Source organism: Ursus maritimus, unplaced genomic scaffold, assembly GCF_017311325.1.
Source record: "Ursus maritimus isolate PB19 unplaced genomic scaffold, ASM1731132v1 scaffold_2, whole genome shotgun sequence".
NCBI classification, from domain to species: domain Eukaryota; kingdom Metazoa; phylum Chordata; class Mammalia; order Carnivora; family Ursidae; genus Ursus; species Ursus maritimus.
In genome coordinates this window covers 30,375,109-30,397,586 of record NW_024424452.1, presented here as the reverse complement: position 1 = coordinate 30,397,586, position 22,478 = coordinate 30,375,109, and the positions used below count along the sequence as shown (strand labels likewise).

At 55.4% G+C, this 22,478-nt stretch overlaps 2 protein-coding genes and 1 long non-coding RNA gene across 3 annotated transcripts in view; 2 read left to right on the top strand and 1 right to left on the bottom strand.

Annotated features, from left to right (window-relative positions):
- CIITA (class II major histocompatibility complex transactivator) overlaps positions 1 to 6,555 on the top strand; it is a 48,838-nt gene extending 42,283 nt beyond the window's left edge. The window contains exons 13-19 of the mRNA XM_040635330.1: positions 110 to 190; positions 753 to 845; positions 1,884 to 1,970; positions 4,319 to 4,402; positions 4,569 to 4,652; positions 5,328 to 5,425; positions 5,878 to 6,555. Of these exons, the coding sequence (XP_040491264.1) occupies positions 110 to 190; positions 753 to 845; positions 1,884 to 1,970; positions 4,319 to 4,402; positions 4,569 to 4,652; positions 5,328 to 5,403 (505 nt within the window). The 3' untranslated portion in view covers positions 5,404 to 5,425; positions 5,878 to 6,555. The remainder of the gene's footprint in view (positions 1 to 109; positions 191 to 752; positions 846 to 1,883; positions 1,971 to 4,318; positions 4,403 to 4,568; positions 4,653 to 5,327; positions 5,426 to 5,877) is intronic.
- A 3,309-nt stretch (positions 6,556 to 9,864) lies between these two features.
- Positions 9,865 to 22,069, bottom strand: DEXI (Dexi homolog). Its single transcript, XM_008696904.2, has 2 exons — positions 21,122 to 22,069; positions 9,865 to 10,527 (listed from the first exon to the last, which is right to left on the bottom strand). Exon 1 carries the CDS (start codon positions 21,555 to 21,557, stop codon positions 21,270 to 21,272), a length of 288 nt encoding a protein of 95 aa, XP_008695126.1. The 5' UTR covers positions 21,558 to 22,069; the 3' UTR covers positions 9,865 to 10,527; positions 21,122 to 21,269.
- Positions 10,534 to 16,498, top strand: LOC121103796. The gene is made up of 2 exons (XR_005836076.1): positions 10,534 to 13,724; positions 13,832 to 16,498. It is a non-coding gene; the product is annotated as an uncharacterized LOC121103796 (long non-coding RNA).
- Positions 22,070 to 22,478: the final 409 nt, after the last annotated feature.

Below are 22,478 nucleotides of genomic sequence, written 5' to 3'. Positions count from 1 at the left end.
GAGGGGGAGGGAGCCTCAGACTGGGCCTGCCTTCTGTCCACACCACCCTGGCGCCACACTGAGGAGCTGTGACTGTTTCGGGGTCTTAACTCTGCTCTTTGCCTCCTAGGCTGGGCTCCGTCTTGGGCCCCCAGGCTTTTCCCAAACTGGTGAGGATCCTCGAGGCCTTTTCCTCCCTTCAGCATCTGGAGTGAGTATGGACACGGGCACCTGCTGGTTTTGATTACCCCAAACCCTGCCCCTGGGGACGATGCACTCAGAAGGACCTTCTCTGTCCCTCCCTCCTTCCCTCCCTCCCTACTGCTCCCTCCTCAGTATGGCTAGTGTGAATGACCAGATGACCCCACTGCAGGGAAGGGAGGATGGATGGGAGAATCCCCAAGATAAAAAAGATTGAATCCTTTTGTGACCTCTGAAACTTTTCCCTCCCTGGGCTCCCATGCTGTTCCTAGCACCACTACAAGGAGGCAGGGTCTGGGCGCAGGATCCCATTGCACAGTTGTGGTCCCAAGAGGGTTAAGGAAGTTGCCTGAGCTCATGGGGCTCCCGGGGAGGGGGGGGAGAAGATTCAGGTCCATGGAGAGTTAGAACCTTGTCCCCTGGCTGGCCAACTGGCATCCCCAGGGGATGCGGACTTGCTCTAGAAAGTTTGCCTATGGTGTGTCCAAGGTAGGGGGGGATGGGAGGAGGCTGCTGCTTGGCTGGCCTCGGGGGTGTGGGCTGATGGCCCCTCCGTCTGCTTCCACCCACAGCCTGGACTCGCTGAGCGAGAACAAGATCGGGGACGAGGGTGTTGAGCAGCTGTCAGCCACCATCCCTCGGCTGAAGGCCCTGGAGACTCTCAAGTGAGTGTGGAACTGCCCTTCCTGCTGCACTGGGTTTTGCCCTCTTCCGTTCACTCACCCATTCAGTCGTTGGGTGGTGCTGGGTGGTGCAGAGGAGAGAGGAACTAGCATGTGTCGCTAACACATTATCATCAAAATAGTAAATCTTTATTAAAAAAAAGGGGGGGTGTGCCTGGGTGGCTCAGTCTGTTGAGCATCCAACCCTTGATTTCAGCTCAGGTCTTGATCTCAGGGTCATGAGTTCAAGCCCCATGTCGGGCTCCACACTGGGCGTGGAGCCTAGTTAGGGAAAAACAAACTGTCCTGGGTTTTGGGAAGTGGATGGATGTGATGAAGGAGGGTCTGCGTGATTGTTTACTGAACCCAGAGGGGATCATCAAAGTCTGTCCACACTCTGCTTCATAACCGGGCCGGGATGGCTGCAGGATTCACTCTGGGATTTCCTTGACTGTAGGGCACTGAGACTTGCCCAGTAATTTAGAGTATTCTGGGTGAAGCTGTGAGTAAGCTAGATCGGCCCCTCCCAACCCCTCCTTTCATTGTCCCTCCCTCCATCTCCTACCTTTCCTTCCTTTTTCTCACCCACTTATTTATTGAGCACCTACTATGTACTTGGCACTGATGTAAACACAGGGACACAGTAACGAACAAAACAGACCTACCACTAAACAAATAATATGAACACGTATTCTATTCTCGTGTGGAAATGTGGCCCCAAGGGAAAAGAAGGATGCTATCCAATCATAGAACAGGTGTGGGGGGAGGGTGATCTCTCTCTTTTTATCATCACCCCCACAACCCCCGCAGCCACAGGGTGGGACAGTACTTTTTATTTACTAAGAACCAGTGTGTTACCCACAAAGTCGTTCACACCCTGTTACCCACAACTCTCCGCGAGGTAGATGGGCATGTGTTTGCTGCTCTGGCCACCCGGTGGGGAAGTGAGAGTTTCCCAGCTCTGCCTGGGCCAGGTGGGCACAGATGGGGAGGGGCACGGGAGTTTGGCCCTGAGCCCTTCTCCTCGCTGTGTCCCTGCAGCTTGTCCCAGAACAGCATTACGGATGTGGGTGCCTGCAAGCTCGCCGAGGCCTTGCCCTCCCTGGCTGCGTCCCTCCTCAGGCTGAGGTGAGTGGGGCCTCCCCCTGTCATGGCTCAGGCGCTGAGCTGGAGGGCTGGGGGTGGGTGGAGAATCTGCTTTGTGCCAGAGCCGCAGAGCCCAAGGCTGGGGCTGGAGGCATCCCGTCAGGCTGTTGTGTTTGCTGGCCTTTGTTGCACAGCTAGGTACAGGGGCGGGGGGCGGGGGGGGGGGCTTTGACCTAAAATCCAATATGAACGTGCCCCACCCCCCCAACAGGAGGATAGCAGGGCCTGAGAAAATGCATCTGACAAACTGGGCAAGTTGCTTACTCGTTTGGAAAATGGGTACCATCCCAGTGGCCTATGGAAAGCCCTTGGCACCATGCCTGGCTCCAGTGCACAATATTGGTCCTCTTTCCCCAGGGGGTGGCAGGACTGAGCCTTTTCTGGAGTCCAGGGGTGACGGTTTCTAGAAGGTTGACCGCGCACTGGCAGCCTTGGCGGGCTTTTGCCGCTCACGCAGTGCCTGCACTGCCACCTTCTGGTGGGCCTTGGCATAGCACTCCTTGCTTTTGATGACTTCCAGCCTGGCTCCCTGGTGGTCCCAGGACTGAGGAGGGGAGCTCAGACCACAGCCCCAGCCATTCAGCTCAGCCTTGCCAGCTCTCCTCTTTCGCCAGGCTTTCCTACTCCTTCCTCAGCCCTCATCACCAGCCAAGGACAGCCAGAGTCACATTCCCGGGGCAGGGGGGTGGGGAGATGGTATCTGGTTCATCTAGTTACTGACACATCCACTCTTTTATCATTCCAGCCAGGGTCACCGTGTGCAGCTGTATGGGTTGTGTATTGTGCAAATCATAGTTGATCTGACTGGCACTCCCTAGGGTTGTGCAGGGCATCTGATTACCTCTAATATCAACCATGGGCCAGTATTGTGCTAGGAACTAGAGATACAGCTATGAACAAAACAAATATTCCTTGCCTTGAAGCATCTTGCATAATTAGCATATGTACTAACAAAATATTTTTAAATAGAGATTCATGCTGGGGAGGAAACTTACAAGGGCCCAAGAGGGTAGAATGGGGAGTATTGAATTCCTCAAGGAGGTCAGGAGATCCCGCCTTCTGTGGGAGGTGCTCTGGGACAAGCATTCCAGGAGAAGAGAACAGAAGATGCAAAGGCCTTGAGGTGGGAAAGAATTTGAGTCTTTGCCAGAAAGGCCACTGTGGCTGGCTACAGGGAATGAGGGACGGAGGGTGGGAGGTGAGGTGGGAGGGGTAGGGGGGCCAGATTATGCAGGGAGGCCCTTGTAGGTCCGGAGGGGGCTTTTGGAGTTTTTCCATTGCGAATGGAGAAGCAAGTGGGGTGTATGGGGGCAATATCTGATCTGACTGCCACTTTAGAAAACCTCCTACTTTATGGAATCTAAGATGCCATCCACTGTAAGACACCATTAAGAGGACAAAACACTGCTAATTGAACCATGATGTTCATTGATAACCAGACATCTCCAGGTCTCAACGATACTCAGGGGGGACACGTACATCCTGGTATCGATGAAATATGGGAAGAATCCTCTGTCAGTGGGAGGAGGGGGAAGCCCCCTGGGCTCGAAGACCCACCCCGGGAAGAAATTGTAAAGCCTCCGCCTGGTTCCGGCCCTGGTCCTGGCCAACCTGTGACAGCAGGGGATGCTGGAGTTTAGCCTGAATCTGCTTTGCTGCAGTGTAGACCTGCTGCTTTTACATGCAACGCTGTGGTGGAGCCCCGAGGCTGAGTCATGGCAAAGTCATGGCCTTGAAATGAGAACCACGGGAGCACCTGGCTTGTTAAGGAATGATTGTTGAGTGTATAGCTTCGGTTGGCACTGGCGACACCCACCGCCTTATTTACTCTGCTGCTCGTGGCAGCTGTGACTACACCACAGAAACCCGTGCTGGCCCAGTGATTTTGGTTTTTCTCTCCCCTACTATTCCCCAGTGCTGGTCACACCATCTACGGTAACCCGTGTAAACTTCATTACCCCCCCCCAGGAGGTAGTAATAACCACAGCTAGGATTTAGTCATTCCACCTGCCGGTCTCTGTTTTGGGTGTTGTACTAGCCTGAACTTGTTTACTCCTCCCCGTGATTACTCTATTGTGCCCATTTTCTGGAGAAGCAAACTGAGTCACAGAGGAGTTAAGTAACTTGCCAAAGGTCACACAGGCAGCAAGCCCCGTAGCTGGGATTTGAACTTGGGAAGTCTCAGCCAGGAAGCTACTTCCGCTCGCTCCTGGTGCTTTCCCTGGACTCACTGTGTGAGTCTCTGGGCCTCAGTTTGCCCGTCTGTAAAATGGGGCAGGGAATGTGGCTGGCTGTGGATCCCCATGGGCTCTGACCTCTGTTTCTGGCAGCCTCTACAATAACAGCATCTGTGACGTGGGAGCGGAGAGCCTGGCACACGTGCTTCCAGACATGGTGTCTCTCCGGGTGTTGGAGTGAGTGTGGACAGTGGGTGGCAGGGGTCTGGGGCTCGGGGGGACTGCGGGGTCTCCCGCTGCCATGCTGGGATGGGCTGCTTGTTGAGAGCACAGGGGTGGCCTTGGTCTGGGGCTGGATGGCCCCGAGCGAGGGCCAGGCCCCAGGATGGGTTTCTCTCCCCAGTGTACAGTATAACAAGTTCACGGCCGCTGGGGCTCAGCAGCTCGCCGCCAGCCTCAGGAAGTGCCCTCATGTGGAGACACTGGCGTAAGTCTTGGCCCCCCGTGGGCAGAGAGCCACCAGCTCTCCAGGGGTGCAGCTCCTGTGAGTCCTGAGTTCAAATCCTGCTCTGGCCCTTATCTGTGTGGGACCTTGGATGAGCAAACTTTGCTACCCTGGCCTCAGTTTCTTTGTCTGTAAAATGGAAGTGATAATATTTACCCCCAAGCAGTTTTGTGAGGCTCAAATTAATCTTAGAACAGTCTGATACCTGAAAATGCTCAACGTATTAGGATGAACGATATGAAATCACTTATATTCTATTATTTTGGACCTGGCAAATTTGGCAATTTCATATGGTTCAAACTTATGTGTCACCATGGGGTCAAATGTCCGATATCAGTACTTTATACTCTTCCAAGGCACTTTCACCTACATAATCCCTCGTATCTTCTAGTGTAGAATTTATAAGACCCATTTTACAGATGAGGAGAATGAGGCACAGAGAGGCTAACTAACTTTTTCGAGGTCACACAGCAAATCAGCAGCAGAACCAGGTCTAAAGAAGGGGTCTCGGGGCTTCGAGGCCTCTGCAATCCCTCTAACCCCGCACTGGTCTGGTTCTGCCAGGTGGGAAGTCTCCAAGGTTCTAGGCTGGGTGGTAGGAGGGACCCGGGCCCCCCTCTCCTCTAACCTGGCCCTCACATGCTGTGCCCATCACAGGATGTGGACGCCCACTATCCCGTTTGGCGTCCATGAACACCTGCAGCAGCTAGACTCACGGATCAGCCTGAGATGAGCTCCGTGATGCCCAGGACGAGGTAACCGAGGCGGGCTTGGACCGGAGAACTGGGGGGACTGCTGGGTGAGCACATGCACCATCTGGGGCCTCCTCCTGTGACTGGTGGAGGTGTCTTTAAAGGCTTTGGGGACTTGGGCCCTGAGCCTCCTCCCTGCGGCCGGGCCTGGAGAGGTGGGGAAGGACAGCTGGGGGGGGGGGCGGTTGGTCAGCTATCCACAGCTCTTAGTCTGGGGAAGAGCTTCCCTAGAGGTCCCCCCAGCCACCCCTGCCGCCTGCCCTGCACGGTCTACATAGGAATTTGCTCTCCACGTTTCTGTGCAAATGACTGTCCCCCCACTTCTGTGCTCCCCCAACCTGATGTCCCCCTCTTCCAACTCCACCTCACCCCCAATCTCGACAGTGCTCTGCCCACGTGTCGAGCTGCCCCCACCTGAAGCTTTCTGACCCACCCCTTCTCCTGACCTCTCACAGCACGTTCTCTGAGGACGCTGACCACGCCGGACCCTGAAATGGTTATCTGTGGACACAGTTGTTCTGGGCCGATGAGCCAAGCAGCCTGGTGCCCAGCCCTGCCGGCTCAGGGTCGGCCCCCACCCAGTGGCGGGAAGGACCTGCTCTGCGGACAGACCGGGCCCGGCTCCAGGCCCCCGCGGGGCCCAGGTCGATGGCAGCCCTGGCAGACGGGGTGGGCGCTAGGTGGCTGCTGCGGTCCACCCAGGAGCCCTGAGGCAGCCCCTGCGGGTCGCTCCTGACAGAGGTGGCCAGGCCGGGGCGAGGGAGCGGGCCGGCCCCATCTCTGCCTCCCCAGGTCCCCGCCGGCCTGGGGAGGAAGCAGTTGTCCACGCTGCTCTCCTAAGAGCGCGTTTGGCGCGCTCCGCGGACACCAGCGGCCAGCCCTGCCTGCTCCTTCCGGCCTGTGATGGGCGTGGGTTTCACAGCAGCTGCTTTGCGGCCACACGACTCGCTGTTTTGCACTAACTTTGTCGAGGCCAGAGCTCGGCCTGGCGCACACACACTGGACTTGAGCTGGAAAGAGCTGACGGTACACTAATGGGGGGGAGGGGGAGGTGGGCTGGAACCACACCTGCCTCTCGGCCTTCATTTCTTGTGTCGTGTTTCACTACATTATAAAGGGCTCATTTGATCTCATGGGCGTGTCCACTGTTTGAGTTTGTGCCGTGATCACCATTTTGGGGCACCCACTGTTCGGTTATCGAATGCATCACAAAATCCCCCGAGATGCAGGGGCTTAAAAGGACACGCACGCTGATTCTGCTCCCAGGCCAGTCACGTGAGTTGGGCTCAGTGGGGACAGTGCATCTCTGCCCCACTCTGTGTTAGCTGGGGCTGGCATCATTTGAATGGCTCGGGGACTCCATGCTGGCTAGGGGCCTGGGGCCTTGGTTCCTCTAAGTAACCGACAAGAGAGGGGTTGAAGGGCAATCACGCAACATGGAAGAGGGAGACAGAGACAGAGACCACAGGGAGAAGTATCCTTTTTATAACCCAGCCTTGGGAGTCACATAGCACCACACCCTCCATATTCCTTGCCCGGTGGGACAGGGGCTGGGGCTCTCCTGCCACCGCCCACGCCCCCAGCCCCCCAGCAGAGTGCACTGGGGCCCGGGTCCTGTCTCTTCGGAGAGGGTCTTCTTGCGCGTCCTGAACTTAGCGGCAAATTCAGTATTTGGGGATCGGCAAGGTTGAAGCACTGTTAAGCCTTAGCAGGGGGCATGTTTTCCTCTGCCTGTCTGACTCGGTGTTCTATCCTGGGAGCTGTTTCTTAGTCAAGCTGGCATCTTGCCTTAGCCACGGTGAGCCTGGAAGGGACCTGGAAGCTTTGCTGTCTACGCCGAGAGCTGCCAGCTCAGCTGTTGTTGTTTTTACTGGAGCATGGCCTGCTTGGTCAGAAGTCCCAACTCGGGACAAGTTGGCTTTCTCCCGGCAGCAGCGGGAGCTGTCTGTTCAGCTCTAGTGCACCAGCCCTGGTGCCCGCTTCCCAGACTCCCCTCCTCTTCCCAGAAAGCGGGAGTCAGGAGTCAGGAGGGTCAGAGGGATTTGGACCCAGCTGCCCAGCTGGCAGTCCTTGCAGAGAGGGGTGTTGCCTTCTGCCTTGGCCCTGCTGCGAAGTGCACCAGGCGTTCTGACCCAGGCGTGGGTTTTAAATAGCAAGGGCATCACTCCTCAGGGTGTGTCCGCATTCGTGGACTGTGTGGAGTCCACAGGCGTGGGCACCCCTCAGCTGGATGGGGACGGCACGATCATACACACTACTTTGGGTCTGTTCAGAGATGACAAACTATCGTCAGAGGCCGTGATTATTCGTAGTTCTCGCTTAAAGTGGGATAGCTACCATTTATTAAATAAGTTGATACCTGTAAAGTGCTCATCACGGTGGAAGGGATATAACAGGTATTCAATAAATATTAGCAACTACTACTTTGTGCCAGTACCATGTTAAGCCCCTCCTACTCAAAGGGACCAGACTAGGGCCAGCTGCAGACTCCAGAGCTAGACCACGTGGGCTCAGTGCCCAGCTCACCACTTGTGCAAATTACTTCTCCATGCCTCAGTCTCATCACATGTAAAATGGGCATAATTACAGTGCCTTCTTCATTATGCAGAGATTCAAGGAGTTAAGACACTGACGGCAAGAGCCTGGCATACAGCTCAATCCTTGTTGGCTGTCCTTGTTATGTATGAATATGCATTTTGTTCCTGCCTCTGCCTGGAATGTTCTTCCCAGGCCTTTCTCATTGGACAACTGCTGATCCTGTAGGACGCAGGTTAAAGAACAGCTCCTCAGGAAGGTCTACCAGACCACCCTATTAAATGGACGCTCCCCCTCCCCCCTCTCCAAACTGGTCATTAGTTTATCGTTTTCATGCTTGTTTGTTGTGTTGTCTGCTCTTGTCCTAGAATGTGAGCTCCAGAGGGCAGCTCACCTGTCCACTTTATTTGTTGCTGTGCCCTCTGTACCTTGCAAGGTGCCTGAACATAGTAGGTGCTCAATAAATGTTTGTGGAATGAATGATCCTCACCACAACTTTGCTTGTGTGCTTTATTCATTCCACAAATATGTACAGAGGACCCAGAGGGGTACTCAATAAAATGCTCAAAGTTCCTGCTCTGGGAAGTCTTGTACTTTAGTTAAGTTTAAAAAAACTCCCTGGGCAGGGCTGTCTGGTGTGGTTGGGTGGTCCGTGCACTGCACAAATACACCCAAACAAGGGGGCAAATGAGGGCTGCAAACCAGTGTAGACTCTGCTTGCCAAGCTGTGAGTCCTGATGCGGAGCCGTGTCAGCCCAGTGGGGCACCTTTGTAATTATTAGCACAAAGAGATCTTCTGAGGTACATAAATTACTGTCCCCATTTCACAGATGTGACTTGCCTAAGGCCACACCCCTGTAAAGGAGGGAGTTGAAATGCAAACTCCCCTTTGGGTTTCTGTGGAAGGGTGGGTCTCCACGGGCACAGGCACAGTGTGCTGGGATTGCTCTCTGAGAGCCATTTCCTGGGTGGGAAGAGCGATGCCCAGAGCAATCAGGGAATCTGTCTGGAGTCATGCTGTACGTTGATGGCATGATTCCAATTTTACAGCATCTTTTATTTTTTTCTTTTTAAAAGATTTATTCACTTGTGAAAAAGAGTGAGCAAGAGAGACAAAGCATGAGCAGGGGTTAGAGGCAGAGGGAAGGGTACAAGCAGACTCTTCTGCTGAGCAGGAAGCTGGACATGGGGCTCGATCCCAGGACCCTGGGATCATGACCTGAGCCGAAGGCAGATGCTTAACCGACTGAGCCACCCAGGCACCCCTTGCCACATCTTTTAAATAAATCCTCAGGCCTCTCCCCCGTCACAAACCTCTCCCTTCGCCCGCTCACCTCTCTTCCTGGGCCTCTCAGGTGTGTTCTGTTCATAGCCCCTAGCTCCCTTTCTTAGCAGCACAGCAAGTCAAGGGGTGCTGGGCTGTTTTTTCTCTGGAGTCTGCAGGGGCTTGACCCTCCCTCACCTGTGTCCTCACCCACACAACGGAGCCAATCGTGCTTTGTGTAACGCGGTGCGTACACGAGGGTGCTTCGAGAAGCAGCAGCTCTGCAGAACTGAGAATCAGGGCTCTTTTCCTGTGAAACTGCAAGTCAACCCAACTTCATCCATTCACCTGCTCCTTCCCTCCCTCCCTCACTCCCTCGTGGCTAGTGAAGATCTCCCAGGGTGTGCTGTGTGCATGCAAGGGGATACCGTGCCTCCCGAGTCTCTGGGATCCGGGCCACTGAGCCTGGGCCGCCACGCCCCAGAAGCTGGCCCTTGCCTCTCTGGCTTGACTCACCCGCCAGCCTGGCTTGGGGGAATTCTCTGACTCTTCTGCCCTTTGCGAGGTCCTGCCTAAGGGCTCCTTTCCCGAATCTCAAAAAAAAAAAAAAAAAAAAAAAAAAAAAGGCAGGGCCCCCACAGGCTGGAGTTGCATACATGTTTTAATTGAAAGAAGTCAGCCTAAGTATTGCTTTTACAGGTTCATCAACATCAAGTATTCATACCCCTCACATTTTCAAAAATATTTCCGGCCAGAGGAGCAACGTGGCATGCCCCCGGCATGATGGACCAGTCTTGGCAACCTGATGAAGGACAAGCAACTTGAAATGAATAAGTCACACCCGACCCTCGGCCCCTGACACGATCCGTGGCTTCTTTTCCTTCTGACTTACTCCCTGAAATAGTCATTGCATCTAAGACCAGCCTCGGGCCCAACCCAGCCGGGCTGTGGGCTCCACTGGCATCAGACGGAGCTGGGAGTGGCTTCCGTGTGTGTCCGCAGTTTGAAGTATCCTCTCGCAAGATTAAGTGGGAGAAGCAGGTGCAGTCGGGGGTGAAGAGCGGGGAGGCAGACTCTGGCTGGGTTCTTGTAAACATCCATCGCAACTGCGAAAGGTCATAAGCCAAGGCAAGGCCATTTGTGCGACGCCGTGGGCGGGGGAGGTCTTCGGACGCCCCTGCCTTTCCCCTTGGTTAGGGGCAAAGGCCTTCTGGGCCTCCGCTTTCAGTTTCAATCTCTCCGCCCCACCCTCCTGGGTCCGGACGGAAACCTCTCTGTTGGCACGGAGCTTTCGGGGGAAGCAGGCCTACCGAGAAGGGAAAAGGGGTGTTACCAGCATGGAAGCGCTGTCCCGCAGTCCTCGCTTATTTGGTGGTGGCCTCAGGAGGCTCAGGGCGGGGCAGGGAAACTTCCTCTAAACCTTGCATTCGGGAGCCATCAGAAACCCCAGATGCAGGCTGGGTTTTAACTTTTATTAACTCTTTTTTAATGAATTTGCCTGATTTCTAAGGACTCTGGATGGGAAAGCCAGTGTAATTTCACTTGGAAGAGGAACGATGGCCCACACTTGGGAGGGAAGAGGGGGATCCTGGTATCTGAGGAAGGAGGGCAGTGTGCTCAGGGGTCACCCAGGGCCTGCGGGCCGACCTGAGCCCTGGGGCGGCTGAGCAAGCTCTAGTAGAGGGCGGGGCTTGGCAGCACCTCCCACCTTGCCCGGAAAATGCTTCGCAGGCTACCGGAAGGCTGTGGCCACAGCCAAGCTCCTCACCAGCCTCACTGCTCTGGTCCTCCTGGGACATGGTATCATCCATGGTGCCTGGCCCCTCGGCTGGTCCCATTTCCCATACTAGGTGCCAGGGGCTCTGTGGCATCTTCAGCTCCCACGCCCACCCGCCTGCCCCAGCTCTGTGCCTCACCACGGCCAGCCCGGACTACACCTTCTGCAAACATCATCATGCACCAAATGAAACTTCTATGTTAAATATGCAACGTGGACGGTCATTCACCAACATTTGGGGCAAAACAATTCTCCGAGGTGGGAGGCCGTTCTGGGCATTGCAAGACCGCTAGCAGCATCCCTGGTCCCAGACCACTAATGCCAGTAGCGCTCCGGGGCACATTGACAACCAAAAATGCACCCTCGCCCCATTTCCAAGGGGCACCGAGGGGGCAGAACTGCTTCTCTTGAGAACCATGCATCTCCCCAAGGTTCAGAGAAGCCAAGTGACCTGAGTTACACAACTATGACAGGCAGAGCTGGCACTGGACTGGTGACAATGGTAGAAACCATCACAATCGGGGAGCTGCCACTCCCTGAGCTCTTACCATGGGCCACGAACCCAAGGCAGAGCCTGTGGATGCCTTGTGCCATTCCCTCTGCTCACCCCTCCGGGGCACGCTGACCTGCCAGCTTCCACCTGTAGGGACCTGCCTCCAAAGCCTGACTGGCCCCCAGGCTGCAAGTACAGGCAGAGCCAATGTCTCCCCAGAGCTGCCTTCCAACCAGGGATGACCAGGAAGGTGGTGGATCAATACCCCAGCTCCTGCACCCTGCAGCTGAGTCTCCAGAGTTCCTGAGCAGGACTGAGCTCAGGGCTGCAGTGGTGACCTACGGGATGACAGAACCCTCTCCTGTCTCACTAACCCACTCCCTACTGGTAGTCCTGGGATCACCTCCTGAATACACACCTTGCCCTTGAACCTTTGTCCCGGCGTCTGCTCCTGGGAGAGCAGACCTGAGATGGAGCCTTACACATGTCAGGTCATTCAGCTCTCCTAAAACTCCTGGAACGACACACTATTGGAATTCCATTTTACAGACAAAGACACTAAGGTCCAGACACAGTAAGTAACTTGTCCAGGATACTCAGTTCTCCAGGGCTTCATTCCACTGGAGATTTTCCACACTACCTAATTCCATACCTCCTGCGTGCCAGGTCCTGAGCTGGGTGCTGGGGACCCCACGATAAACGTGGTCATGCTTTTGAGATACCCTGTGGTGAGCAATCACAGCCCAAGGTGATACACCCGACAGCAGGGAGTCCAGGGGATGAATGGAGCCCAGAGCCCGGGGAAGCCTGCATGAAGAGCATGCCAGGCAGGGGACAGGCTGGTGACGAGGGCACAGCAGGCCCTAAAACCCCCTAAGGTTTGTACAGGGTGGGGGAAGGGAGCAAGAAGGCAGGCCATGGTAGGCACAGTTGGAGAGGGGAGGAGGGGCCAAGTCAGCCAAGTTTCTTGTGCTATCTGCCAGATTCACCTTCTAGAGGCCAGCTGGGAACACATCCTTCCACTGCTGAGACCTTCCCTGGCTCCCACTGTTGACACAGGCCGAGTCCTTGTGTCCTGGGGCCGCAACCCACCTCCCCACTGGACCTGGCATGGGGATGGGAAGCCAGGGCTGCGGCCAGAGCACTGGTGAGCCCAGCCCTCTCAAAAGGCATCCACGGTTCCCCCTCCCATCCCACAAGGAACCCCTGTGGGGGTCAGTGGTGGTGCTCTTGAGAGCAGGGCTCACTCCAGAGATCTCCAAGGCAGGGGTTCACACTTAAGCCCATTTCAGACTTGTGTGGATTGGGTGTCAGAGAGCACAGAATCACCCCCGGCATGGGGACCCACTCCTCTCCCAATCTTGATGTCTGCCACCAGCACGGGATCCAGACGAGTGTCAGTGGCTGGAACATGTCTCTGACACGTGCCAATCTCCCATCTGAACGGGCCCAGGGCCCTGCAGGCGCCGGCTCCAGCTGGATCCACTGCTGCTCTCGGTTTTCACTGTGTTATCTGCAGGGTCAGCTTCTATTTATGGCAAGTGATGCCAGCTTCCCACTTCTGATAGTAATACAAAGTTCCTGTCCCTTCAGAGCATTACTTCACTTTAAAAAGAGCTCGTTTAAGGAAAACAATGACACAAATGAGAATTCAGACAACAGAGCAGGAATTGCTGAGCGTGGCAGATGGGGTTGGGGAACCCGGATCGGGGTCAGTCCCACTCCTTCCACAAAGGGCCCAGAAAGGGTGGGGACCCGCCCTAGGTCATACAGCAAGGTAAGGACCGCCCAGGTCACTGGGGCCTTGGCTGCAGCATGTCCTGAGACCACTCACCAGTGCCACCCACGGTGGCTGTTAAAGATCGGTCCCCTTGCTCCCTAACTGGCAAGTCTGGCCTCACAGCAAACCCCAGGGAGGGTCCTGAGACTCTGTCATGGGAGGGCTTTCTCCAGCCCCTCTACGTTACTGTGTGCCATCTGCTCTAACTCCTGGCCTAGCTCACACGCTCCTCAGAACAACCCTAGGAGGTGGGGCCAAGCAGGCTCATCACCGGGAATTTCAGACGGGGCTCAGAGAGGCTTCAGTAAATTGCTCAGGGCCTCCGGGCTTGTAAATGGCGCAGGCGGGATTTGAACCTCTGTGGTCTGATCTTAGGTTCATCTCTTTCCTCCCAGGCACCGAAAGCCTCAGGCTGAGAGCATCCTGGAGCCGCAGCTTGCAGAATCCAAAGCAGTGGGTTCTCCAACCTTCTACTATCATTAGAGCATGACAGACAATTCATTAGCCACTGGTTCCCCCCACCCCTTCTTTCTTTCTGAAACTGTAACCTTTCATTCCAGGCTACTCCAGAGAGCTGGACAGAGCGAGTGGCCAGCTGACTCATTTCTGTCATTAAGAAGGACAGCTGGGCAAAGGATCCATTTTAAGAAGCAACGTCTCGGCTCACTGCCTCTGGCGAGAGGCTGCCTAGTTTGCGATGGGCCCTTGGGTCTTGGGGTGCTGGTGGGCGACGCTCTGGACATGCTGCAAAACTCTCCTTTGAGACTCTTGTCTTCCCACGGTCCTCCTCGGGGAAAGTCAGGGCAAGGTCGATCTGGGGGAATCCTGGCTCTGCCCCTTCCTAGCTGTGTGGCCTTAGCAAGTTCTCTCTGGGCCTATTTTCTTCATCTGAAACAGGAGAACAGCGCCCACCTCGTTGGGCTGTTTGTTGTGAGGATGATATGAAATCACGTGCCTACAATACACGGGCATCAATACCTAGCAGCCCCTCCCCTCCTTCCACCTGTTCGCAGCTAGCAAACACACCAGGCAGGGGGCCTCTGCAGTGCTGGGGGGCTGCTGGAAACAGGAGTCCTGTCGCCCTCCAGAGACCTTGCGTGCTGGAAACCCACTGCTCATTCCTCTTTCCCATGCACCAACTGACCAATTCAAGTGGCTAAAGACAGATGTCACCCAGAGCCAATTGGCCCTGTGTGTCCACCATCGTCTCAGTGATGGGCTGTGTGGCAGAAGGACCTCTGCCCTGGCTAGTCCAAGAGTTCACAGCCGGAGGGGGATGGGAAAGGAGATGCTGCCCGGCTGCTTGGGTACCTGATGGAAGTCAGTGTTCTGGAGAAACCAGGACCCATTTCTCAAAGCCGCATTCTGCTTTACGTGTCAGCTGCTGACGCTCACCAGCCACGGGTTTTGTGAAGATTCCTGGTTCAGAACGTGTCTCCAGCTGGTTGGTGCCTCAGACTTACTGAGGCCCTTCTGAAGGGCAGTGTTTGCCCATAAGTCTTGCCACACCTGAGCACTGCCCGGACGATTATTTATTTAGTACTTTATATCAATGAACCTTTTTTTTTATCTCCAAATTTTTAAAAGGAACCTTTACATCACCGTAATGAATAAAAAACAGAATCATTTGTCATAAACAGAAGGCAACGCTAAAAACAAATAGGATGAAAATGAAACCATTAGCTCTAGCCAGATACCCCTGGCCTGCAACACTGAGCCTGGGCCTGGTTTCTCTGGTCAAATGGAGAAGTAGCAGGTGCCCAAGAGTGACAGAGCATCGACAGCCTGGCCACACTCTGCTTCGGTGGCCTCACGTGTGGCAAAGGACCTCACTCGAGGAAGCACTGGGAGTGTGGCTAGGAGGACAACTGGCCACCTCATGGCTGGGTATCTGGGATGAGTCACTGAACGTCCCCGAGCCTCAGTTTTCCTCCCTGTATAATGGAGCTAATGAGCCCTGCCTTGCCTGCTTTGCAGATGACACTTAGGGGAAGCTGGGAGATGTGGGAGACATAGTTTATTTTTAACCACCCAGCCAAGACCCCTGCCAGGAAGGAATCCCAGGAATGAGGCCTTCCCCTTCTGTGGGGAAGTAGAGCTCACTCCCAGCCCCTCCCCAGTCTCTGGGCAGGGGATGGCAGCTGTGATGTCATCAGCATGAGCTGGACTCACCAGGTACCAGTTATTGTCTGTTTCCAAAAGCAGAGGTGAGGTCCCGGAACCCATCCCAGATCACCCTTTGCCTTAAAGGCACAGACACATCCTCCTTGGTAATGGGCCCCTGAGAGGAGGAGGCAAGCAACCGAAAAAAGGGGAGGGTTCCCGGGCTGAGTCCCCTCTGGGTCTGACACACCATCAACACAGCATCATTTATGAAGGGCTATACACCATTCTTTTAAAAATAAATTCACATAAAAAAGATTTTTGAAAAACAAAGTACTAACACTAGTGGATTTAATCATAACTACAAGTTACAAAGGGAGAAATAATTTTATAGTGGAGAGACCTGGCAGACACCACCCTAGCCAAGCCATCAAAGTTACCATCACCAGCGGTGGGACAGACAGACGTCACTTGTCTCCCAGATACCCTGCACTCATTTCTCTGCGGGGGTTCCTGCCAACAATGCATCATCTGAGCCTAATCACAAGAGTACATCAGATAAACCCAAATGGAGACAGTCCAGAAGATACCAGACTTGTACTCCTCCAAAATGTCAGTGTCACGAAAGATGAAGACAGAGTGAGGAGGTCAGGATTGAAGGCAACTCGAGAGACAAGAATTAAAGCAAAGGGTGACCTGTGTGATGGGATCCCAGACCTCAACTCTACGTTTTTATTGGGACAATTGGTGAGATCTGAAGAAAATCGGTCATAGGCTTGCATCAAGTGTTAAATTGCTGATCTTGACAACTGTACTGCGGTTATGGAAATGAATGTCCTCGATCTAAGAAACTATACAGTGAAATATTTAGGAGTAAAGGAACGCAATGTTAGCAATCGTTTTCAAGTGGTTCCGAAAAATGGCTAAACACATACACATATGTGTATATACACACGCACGTAAACAGCGTGGGCACACACTGTCTACATGAACAAATGTGGCAAAATGTAAATCCGTACAACTGGTGACTCTGGGTGAAGGGTGGGGGGACTTCCTTGCACTCTTCTTGCAACTTTTGTATACTTGTGAAGTGATTTCAAAATACAGTTTTATTTAAGAAACTCAGCAAAAAGGAGTGAGGTCTATGCAGCAGGCCTGGCAGAGCCGTGAGCGCTATTCCAAGGTGGGATTTGGGAGCCCCTTCCTGGAGCCCCCCTGCAGCCCCTGCAAACCCAGCACTGGGTTGGGGGGCTCAGCTGTCTCACTCAGCTTTGCTACCCTGGCCCCTCACTCCTCCTTTCTGGGCCTCAGCTGCCTCTCCCTTTAACTGTGATCTTGATTTCCCACAAGCAAGCTAAGCTTTCGGAAGTTCTGGGGGAAAGACAGAGGTAAACCAGGAATACGAATGGTCAAGTTGAGAGGAGCCCTTAATTTCCTTGACACAAGGACCGTGAGGGTCTTCCTTGGATGAAACCTTCAGTTTGCATAACTCGGGGCCAAGGGAGCTGAACCCCTGGCATCTCAGCTGTTTTGAGACCCCTAACGGGGCCTTCTCCTGGCCACAGGGGCAGCCAGCACCCGAGCACCCTGTGGCCAGCACGCTTCCAGGTGAGCCTTGTGCTAGGACAGAGCTGGAAAGTCAGCCAGGCCCAGGGTGCACCTGCCTCCCCTTGCCACCATCACCTATCTCTTGTCTGGACCACAGCTACGGGAGACCGACTCATTTCCCTCACCTGCCCTGACCGCTCTCCTTCCCCTCACTCCCCACAGCTCTATCAGCTGCCTGTGGGCTCTCCCGTGACTTCAATCTATGGTCCATGTCCCTGCAGAAGGTCTGGGATTCTGAGCAGGGCAGTGACGTGCCAGCCGGGGTGTTCTGCTGCCGGCGCAGGCTGCAGACTGGGATGGCGGGGCCAGGGTCAGAACAGATCAGAAGGACCAGCTGCGGCACCGAGTCAGGGCCCGGAAGCCGGGAGACCCTGTGGTAAGTAGACTGATGGGGCCCGTTTCCTTGGCTCTGTATCCGAGCTACACCAGGCCCTCCCGACCCAGCAGCAACGTTCTGCAGTCTCTCCATTTCCGCTGCACAAAGGCTCTCTCCCACAGCCCTCCCTGTGCCAGGAACAGGGACAGATCGATCCAGCTGCTCTGCCCCCGCATCGGAAGTGCTGGGATATGAGGACTCTCCCTGGCTCCCAGGCCAGCCGCAGTGGCCCTCTCTCCTGCGAAGGAGAGAGCTCCTGATTCCCCACTTCCTGCTCCCGGGCAACAATGACAACTCTAGGAAAATCGCGGAGCCACGGCTCGACGGGGCTCCAGATCTGGTGGACTGTGGAGATCACAGGCCACGGGAAAGGTGTCCTGAGGGTCCCAGGCAGGAGGACAGAGTGGGAAGTCTGTCCTGGTGGTCCCCACCTGAACCCACCCAGCACTCAGGCAGGCAGTCCTCTTCAGCTCATCCTGGGTTGTAAGTATCCATGCATGTGTGCACGTGCAGGTTTATACACTTACAAGGGCCCGAGTGTACACACTCCCCACTGTATCTGACCGTTAATGCTAGCAGCGGTTAATATTAATGTATCACTCACTGCACACAGGAAGGTTTGCGAGCTTTACGTACATCTCCCTTAATCCTCACGAGGAGGAACATTATCGCACTCTTTAGAACACTGACACACAGGGAGCTACAGAACATGCCCAAGGGCAGCCAGGACTGGGATTTGCACCAGGTTCTTGTTCCTTACCCCAACCCTAATACTGCCTCCTTCAGTAAGGGCTCAACAGATGTTGGGTGGACCGTACCGTGTGGGCACACACCCAAAAGAAAAAAGAACGAGAGCAAGTGAGTGCACCACCCCAGTCCCCACTGCCTGGCATGCCCCACACCCTTAGTCAGTGCTTCCATGACCTTCTCGTGCGTAACATGAGAATACGTCCACCTGAGAACGAGCCAGAAAGAATGAGATCTGACTACGGATGCTTCTCTGCTTACAGAAAGGGGCCCAGAGCTGAGGTCCTGTCAGACCATTTCTAGAGCTTTCCCAAAGGCTTGTCCTGCTGCTGGTCACCCCTCCCCTCCCCCAGGCTGGGCTTCCCTGGTCCTGGGGCCAACATTGCCTCGGCCTGGCTTCGGGAGTGGGGAAGAAGGAATGCTGTGCGTGGCTTCCCCACTTCTTCTGGCTTGAGTATCTCCCCCAGCCCCTGGCCTCCCTGCCTCCCAGCTCGGGCCCAGGCACTCTGACAGCTTTGCAAGGCAGGGTGTCCCTGAGACACGCTTCCTGGCGTTTCTGCACAAACAGCCTTCGCTGCAAAGTTTGTCGAAGCATTTGGGCTTCAAGTCTGCCAATGTTTTCATTTGGAAGGGGAAGTGTTTCTGTTGATGTGGTGAAGAGATAAAATAAGACATTCTTCACCAAGTTACACTGTCTCAAAGTCAAGCGCTTGGCTTGGAGGCAGAGATTCAGTTTAGGATCTGCTAGGCCTAGCACAGGGCCTGGTAGAAGAGCAGGCAGAAGCAAAGTTTGTTGAATGGCTGACTGAGCGAACACACAAAGGGCCTAGAACCAGGCATGGTCCATGATCAATACTCAGTCCAGGTTTTGAATGGACTCCACAGGTTCTACCTTCAAAAGGTGTTCTCAGTCTGTTTCTCCATCTTCAGCAACCTTGCCCCATCCAGGCGCCCTTTACCTCCAGCCTGAGCGACTAAACAGCTCCTCACTGGCTTCCCCCATTCCATTCTTGCCCTGACAGCCATTCTGCCCACAACTGCCAGGGTCATCTCTGCAAAATGTGAATTGAAATTGTGTCATCTCCTGCTTCAGGCCTTCTGATGGCTTCCCATTGCTCATGGCCATGGCCTCCCAGGTCCTGTAGGGTCTGGCCTCACCTGCCCCACAGGCCTCTCTTGGGGCTGCTCTTTAGCCTCACTGGCCTCCTTTTGGTTGCTGTAAAAACCAGTTCTCCTACCCCACAGCCTTGGCATTAGTGATTCCCTCTGCTTCGAATGCTTTTCCCCAGATCTTCCGTCTGGCTCCTTCTACCAATTTAGGGCTCAGCTCAAATGTGTCATCTCCTCAAAGAGACCTTCTCTGACCCTCCTTTCTAATGCAGCCCATTTCTGTTCTTCAGCTTTGCTCAACAGACATTTATTGAGTGCCTACTAGATTCCAGGCACTCTTCTAAGCACCAAGAAAGCAGCAGGAACTCACTAGGGATGCCCAGGTCCTTCCTACATGTTCTCATGGCTCTCAAAAAATCTGATCATCTTGTTTGGGAATTTCCTTGTCTTTTCTCACCAAGTGCCAGGAGGTCATGCCTAAGTCTCTCTTGTTCACTGTGTTCACCCAGGGGGCACAGTGTGTATTCCGTAAACATTTGTTCAACCCAAGAACGGGTGGATGGATGGATGGCAGGCAGACAGGTGGGCAAGGAGACTGGGTAGGTATGCAGAGCAGCTGACCCATTCTCCACCTGGCACTTGGTTCTTGCTAAGGTCTCACTGAGCTCAAATGAAGCTTTTATCAAAGAAATCTCACTGTCCACCTCTCAGGGGGAGCCCCCAGCTTCAGCACTACTACCAGCAGGTCCTGCCCCACCCTGCATTCCCTGACTATGGTCACTTGGCAAAGGCAGCCCACAGAGGAGGGGAGTGAACTCAGCCTGCTTGGGGAAAGTGGCATTAGTGTCTGTCTTCTAGAAAGAGCTCCTGCCACCTCAGTATCCTCCCTTCATTGCCATTCAGGCCCTGTGCCTAGTGACACTGCACACTGTCTAGTGGAAAGGCTCAGCCAAAGAGTGTCTGCAAGTCCTACGAACGCTCACCAGACCCAAAAGCCTGCCTACCCCCTCCTCCCCATCTTGTTCAGCTGCCTCTCTTCCAGCTCTGAGACTTCGGCCAGGTCCCTCTCCTTCCTGGACCTTCATTTCCCTCCCATCAACACACAAGGTGGGGCAGGACACACAGCTTCCTGGTTACAGCCTAGAGGCAGGACTTGAACACCTCAGTGCAAAGATCCTGTGGTCCCTACTCCTGCTGGCCCAAGAGCTCCTTAAGGCCTTGCAAACACTGCAGGCGAAGCCAGCCCCAGTCTGCCTGGTCTGCAAAAGCAACTTGCGAAACTGGCAGCCCTTGCAGCCTTTGCAGATGCGAGCTGCAGAACTGCCGAGCTGGGGCACCCTGAAACCCGACTCCCAAGAAGCAGCAAACGCAACGCCAAAAGAAGTGCAGACTTTGCTGAAGGAGGTTTCTCCTCTCACTGCTTCAGCCGGGGCCCTTGCCCTTGCTCTCGAGTCACCACCCACTCCCCCAAGGGCCACAGGACAAAGATGGTCACTGCCTGGCTTGCTATCTCTTCCGACACTCCAAATTCTTATCTTTCCAGAACTATGGGAATCCCCAGAAAGCCAAGGTCACCATCAAGCCAGACTGAGGCAGAAGGGAGGAGCTGACAGCTCTGCCTCAAAGGGATCTGGGTGCAAAGGCTTTTCCACCAGCTGTGGCAGTAGGTATCATGGCTAACCCAAACACCACTTAGGCTCTGCCTCCCTTCCCCTCTTCAACAACTGTCACCTTCATCAGGGAAAGCTTGCCAGCCCCAGCTAAAGGCCTAACAGGGGTTTGGCCATTCCTGGCATCCAAACAGACCTCCAGGAGCCTGGGGGAAGGGTGTGTGTCCGGTCTGGAGATGCCAGCCTCTTCGCCAGCGCCCCAACCCACCCTCATCTGTCGCAGAGAGAGCACTTACAGGTCTTGGAGGCCGGAGAGGGCCTCGTCCTGGGGATCCCATCCCTGGCCCGACGATGCCCCCAACCAGCAGCGGCGGCATGATTTGGGCGGCTGGTCCAGGCCGAGGGGTGCGGGTCGTTGGGAGGAAGGGAGGACGGTAGCCAAGCCTACTCCAAGTAACCATCGAAGACATCGAGCTCCGAATCGGCATCGTAGAGGCCCGAGCCGGGGTCGGAGAGCACGCCGAGGTCCACGAGCGCCTGGTCCATGTCCTCGGGCAGGAAGACGAGGCCCACGTTGAGGACAATGTACTCCATGAGGAAGGCGTAGTATAGGATCAGCACATTGACGAAAAACAGGCCCACGTAGAACATAGAGGGCAACAGCGACGGCGGCACGTAGGGGACCAGGGGGCCCAGCGCGTCCAAGTGGGCCGCGACCCGGGCGCCGGGCATGCAGGGGTCGGCGAGGGCGGCGGCCCGGCGATCCCAGCGATCTCAGCCGCTGCGGCGCCCGGGCGGCCGGCAAGGGGTCAACTCAGCCATCCAGGGGCGCCCCGGGGGCTCGACCCAGGCCGAGCTCGGCCCCGGCGGTGTCCCCGCCGGTGTACGGCGGCCTCTGCGGAAGCGACCCTGCCCCTGAAACGTGCCCGGCGGGGTCCACGCACCCCCAGATGTGCCCACACGGTCCTCCCGATCCGCTCAGCTACCAGGCAGGCCCCCCACTGAGGTGGCCGGCCGCTGCCCGGCTCCTCCGACGCGCCTCGCTCGCGCTCACAGGCCCTCCCAGCGCTGGCGGGGACCCCACCGCGTCTCAGCGTCGAGGGCCAGTCCCGGCGGCGGTCTCTCCAGCCCCGCCCGGCAGTTGCTCGAGCCCCCTCCGCGCCCCCGCAGGCCCAGCGCCCATGGCTGCGGCCGCCGCGTCGCCCTCCTGGTCGCGTTCCGAGCACCGCCTCCGGAGCGGCCCCGCGTTCATTGGCCTTCTCCACTCCCGCGCTCATTGGCCCGAGACATCCGGGGGCGGTACCGCTTCGCTCCGCCCCTCTGGGACGCCGGCCTCTGAGCTGCCTCCCCGGTTCCGGGCTCCGCCCAGGTCTCAAATGCAATTGGCTCTGCGAATCCCCCACGGAGTGGCGGGAGGGGAAAGAGACCCAACACAGTTCAAAACTAGACGTATCCTAAAGGTTAAGAGAGCTCAAGGAAACACTGAGCTTCGTCAGCAGCCCCCCCGCCCCGTCTTGGACTTGGATATGGCCTCTTTGGGATTCAGTTTACCTGTCAAAAGGAGGCAGTGGTGGGGGGGTGTGAATTTACCAGTGAAAATCTCGGACTTTCCAAAGTGGCAATTTTCCGTGGTGGGGAAGATCGATCAGTGCC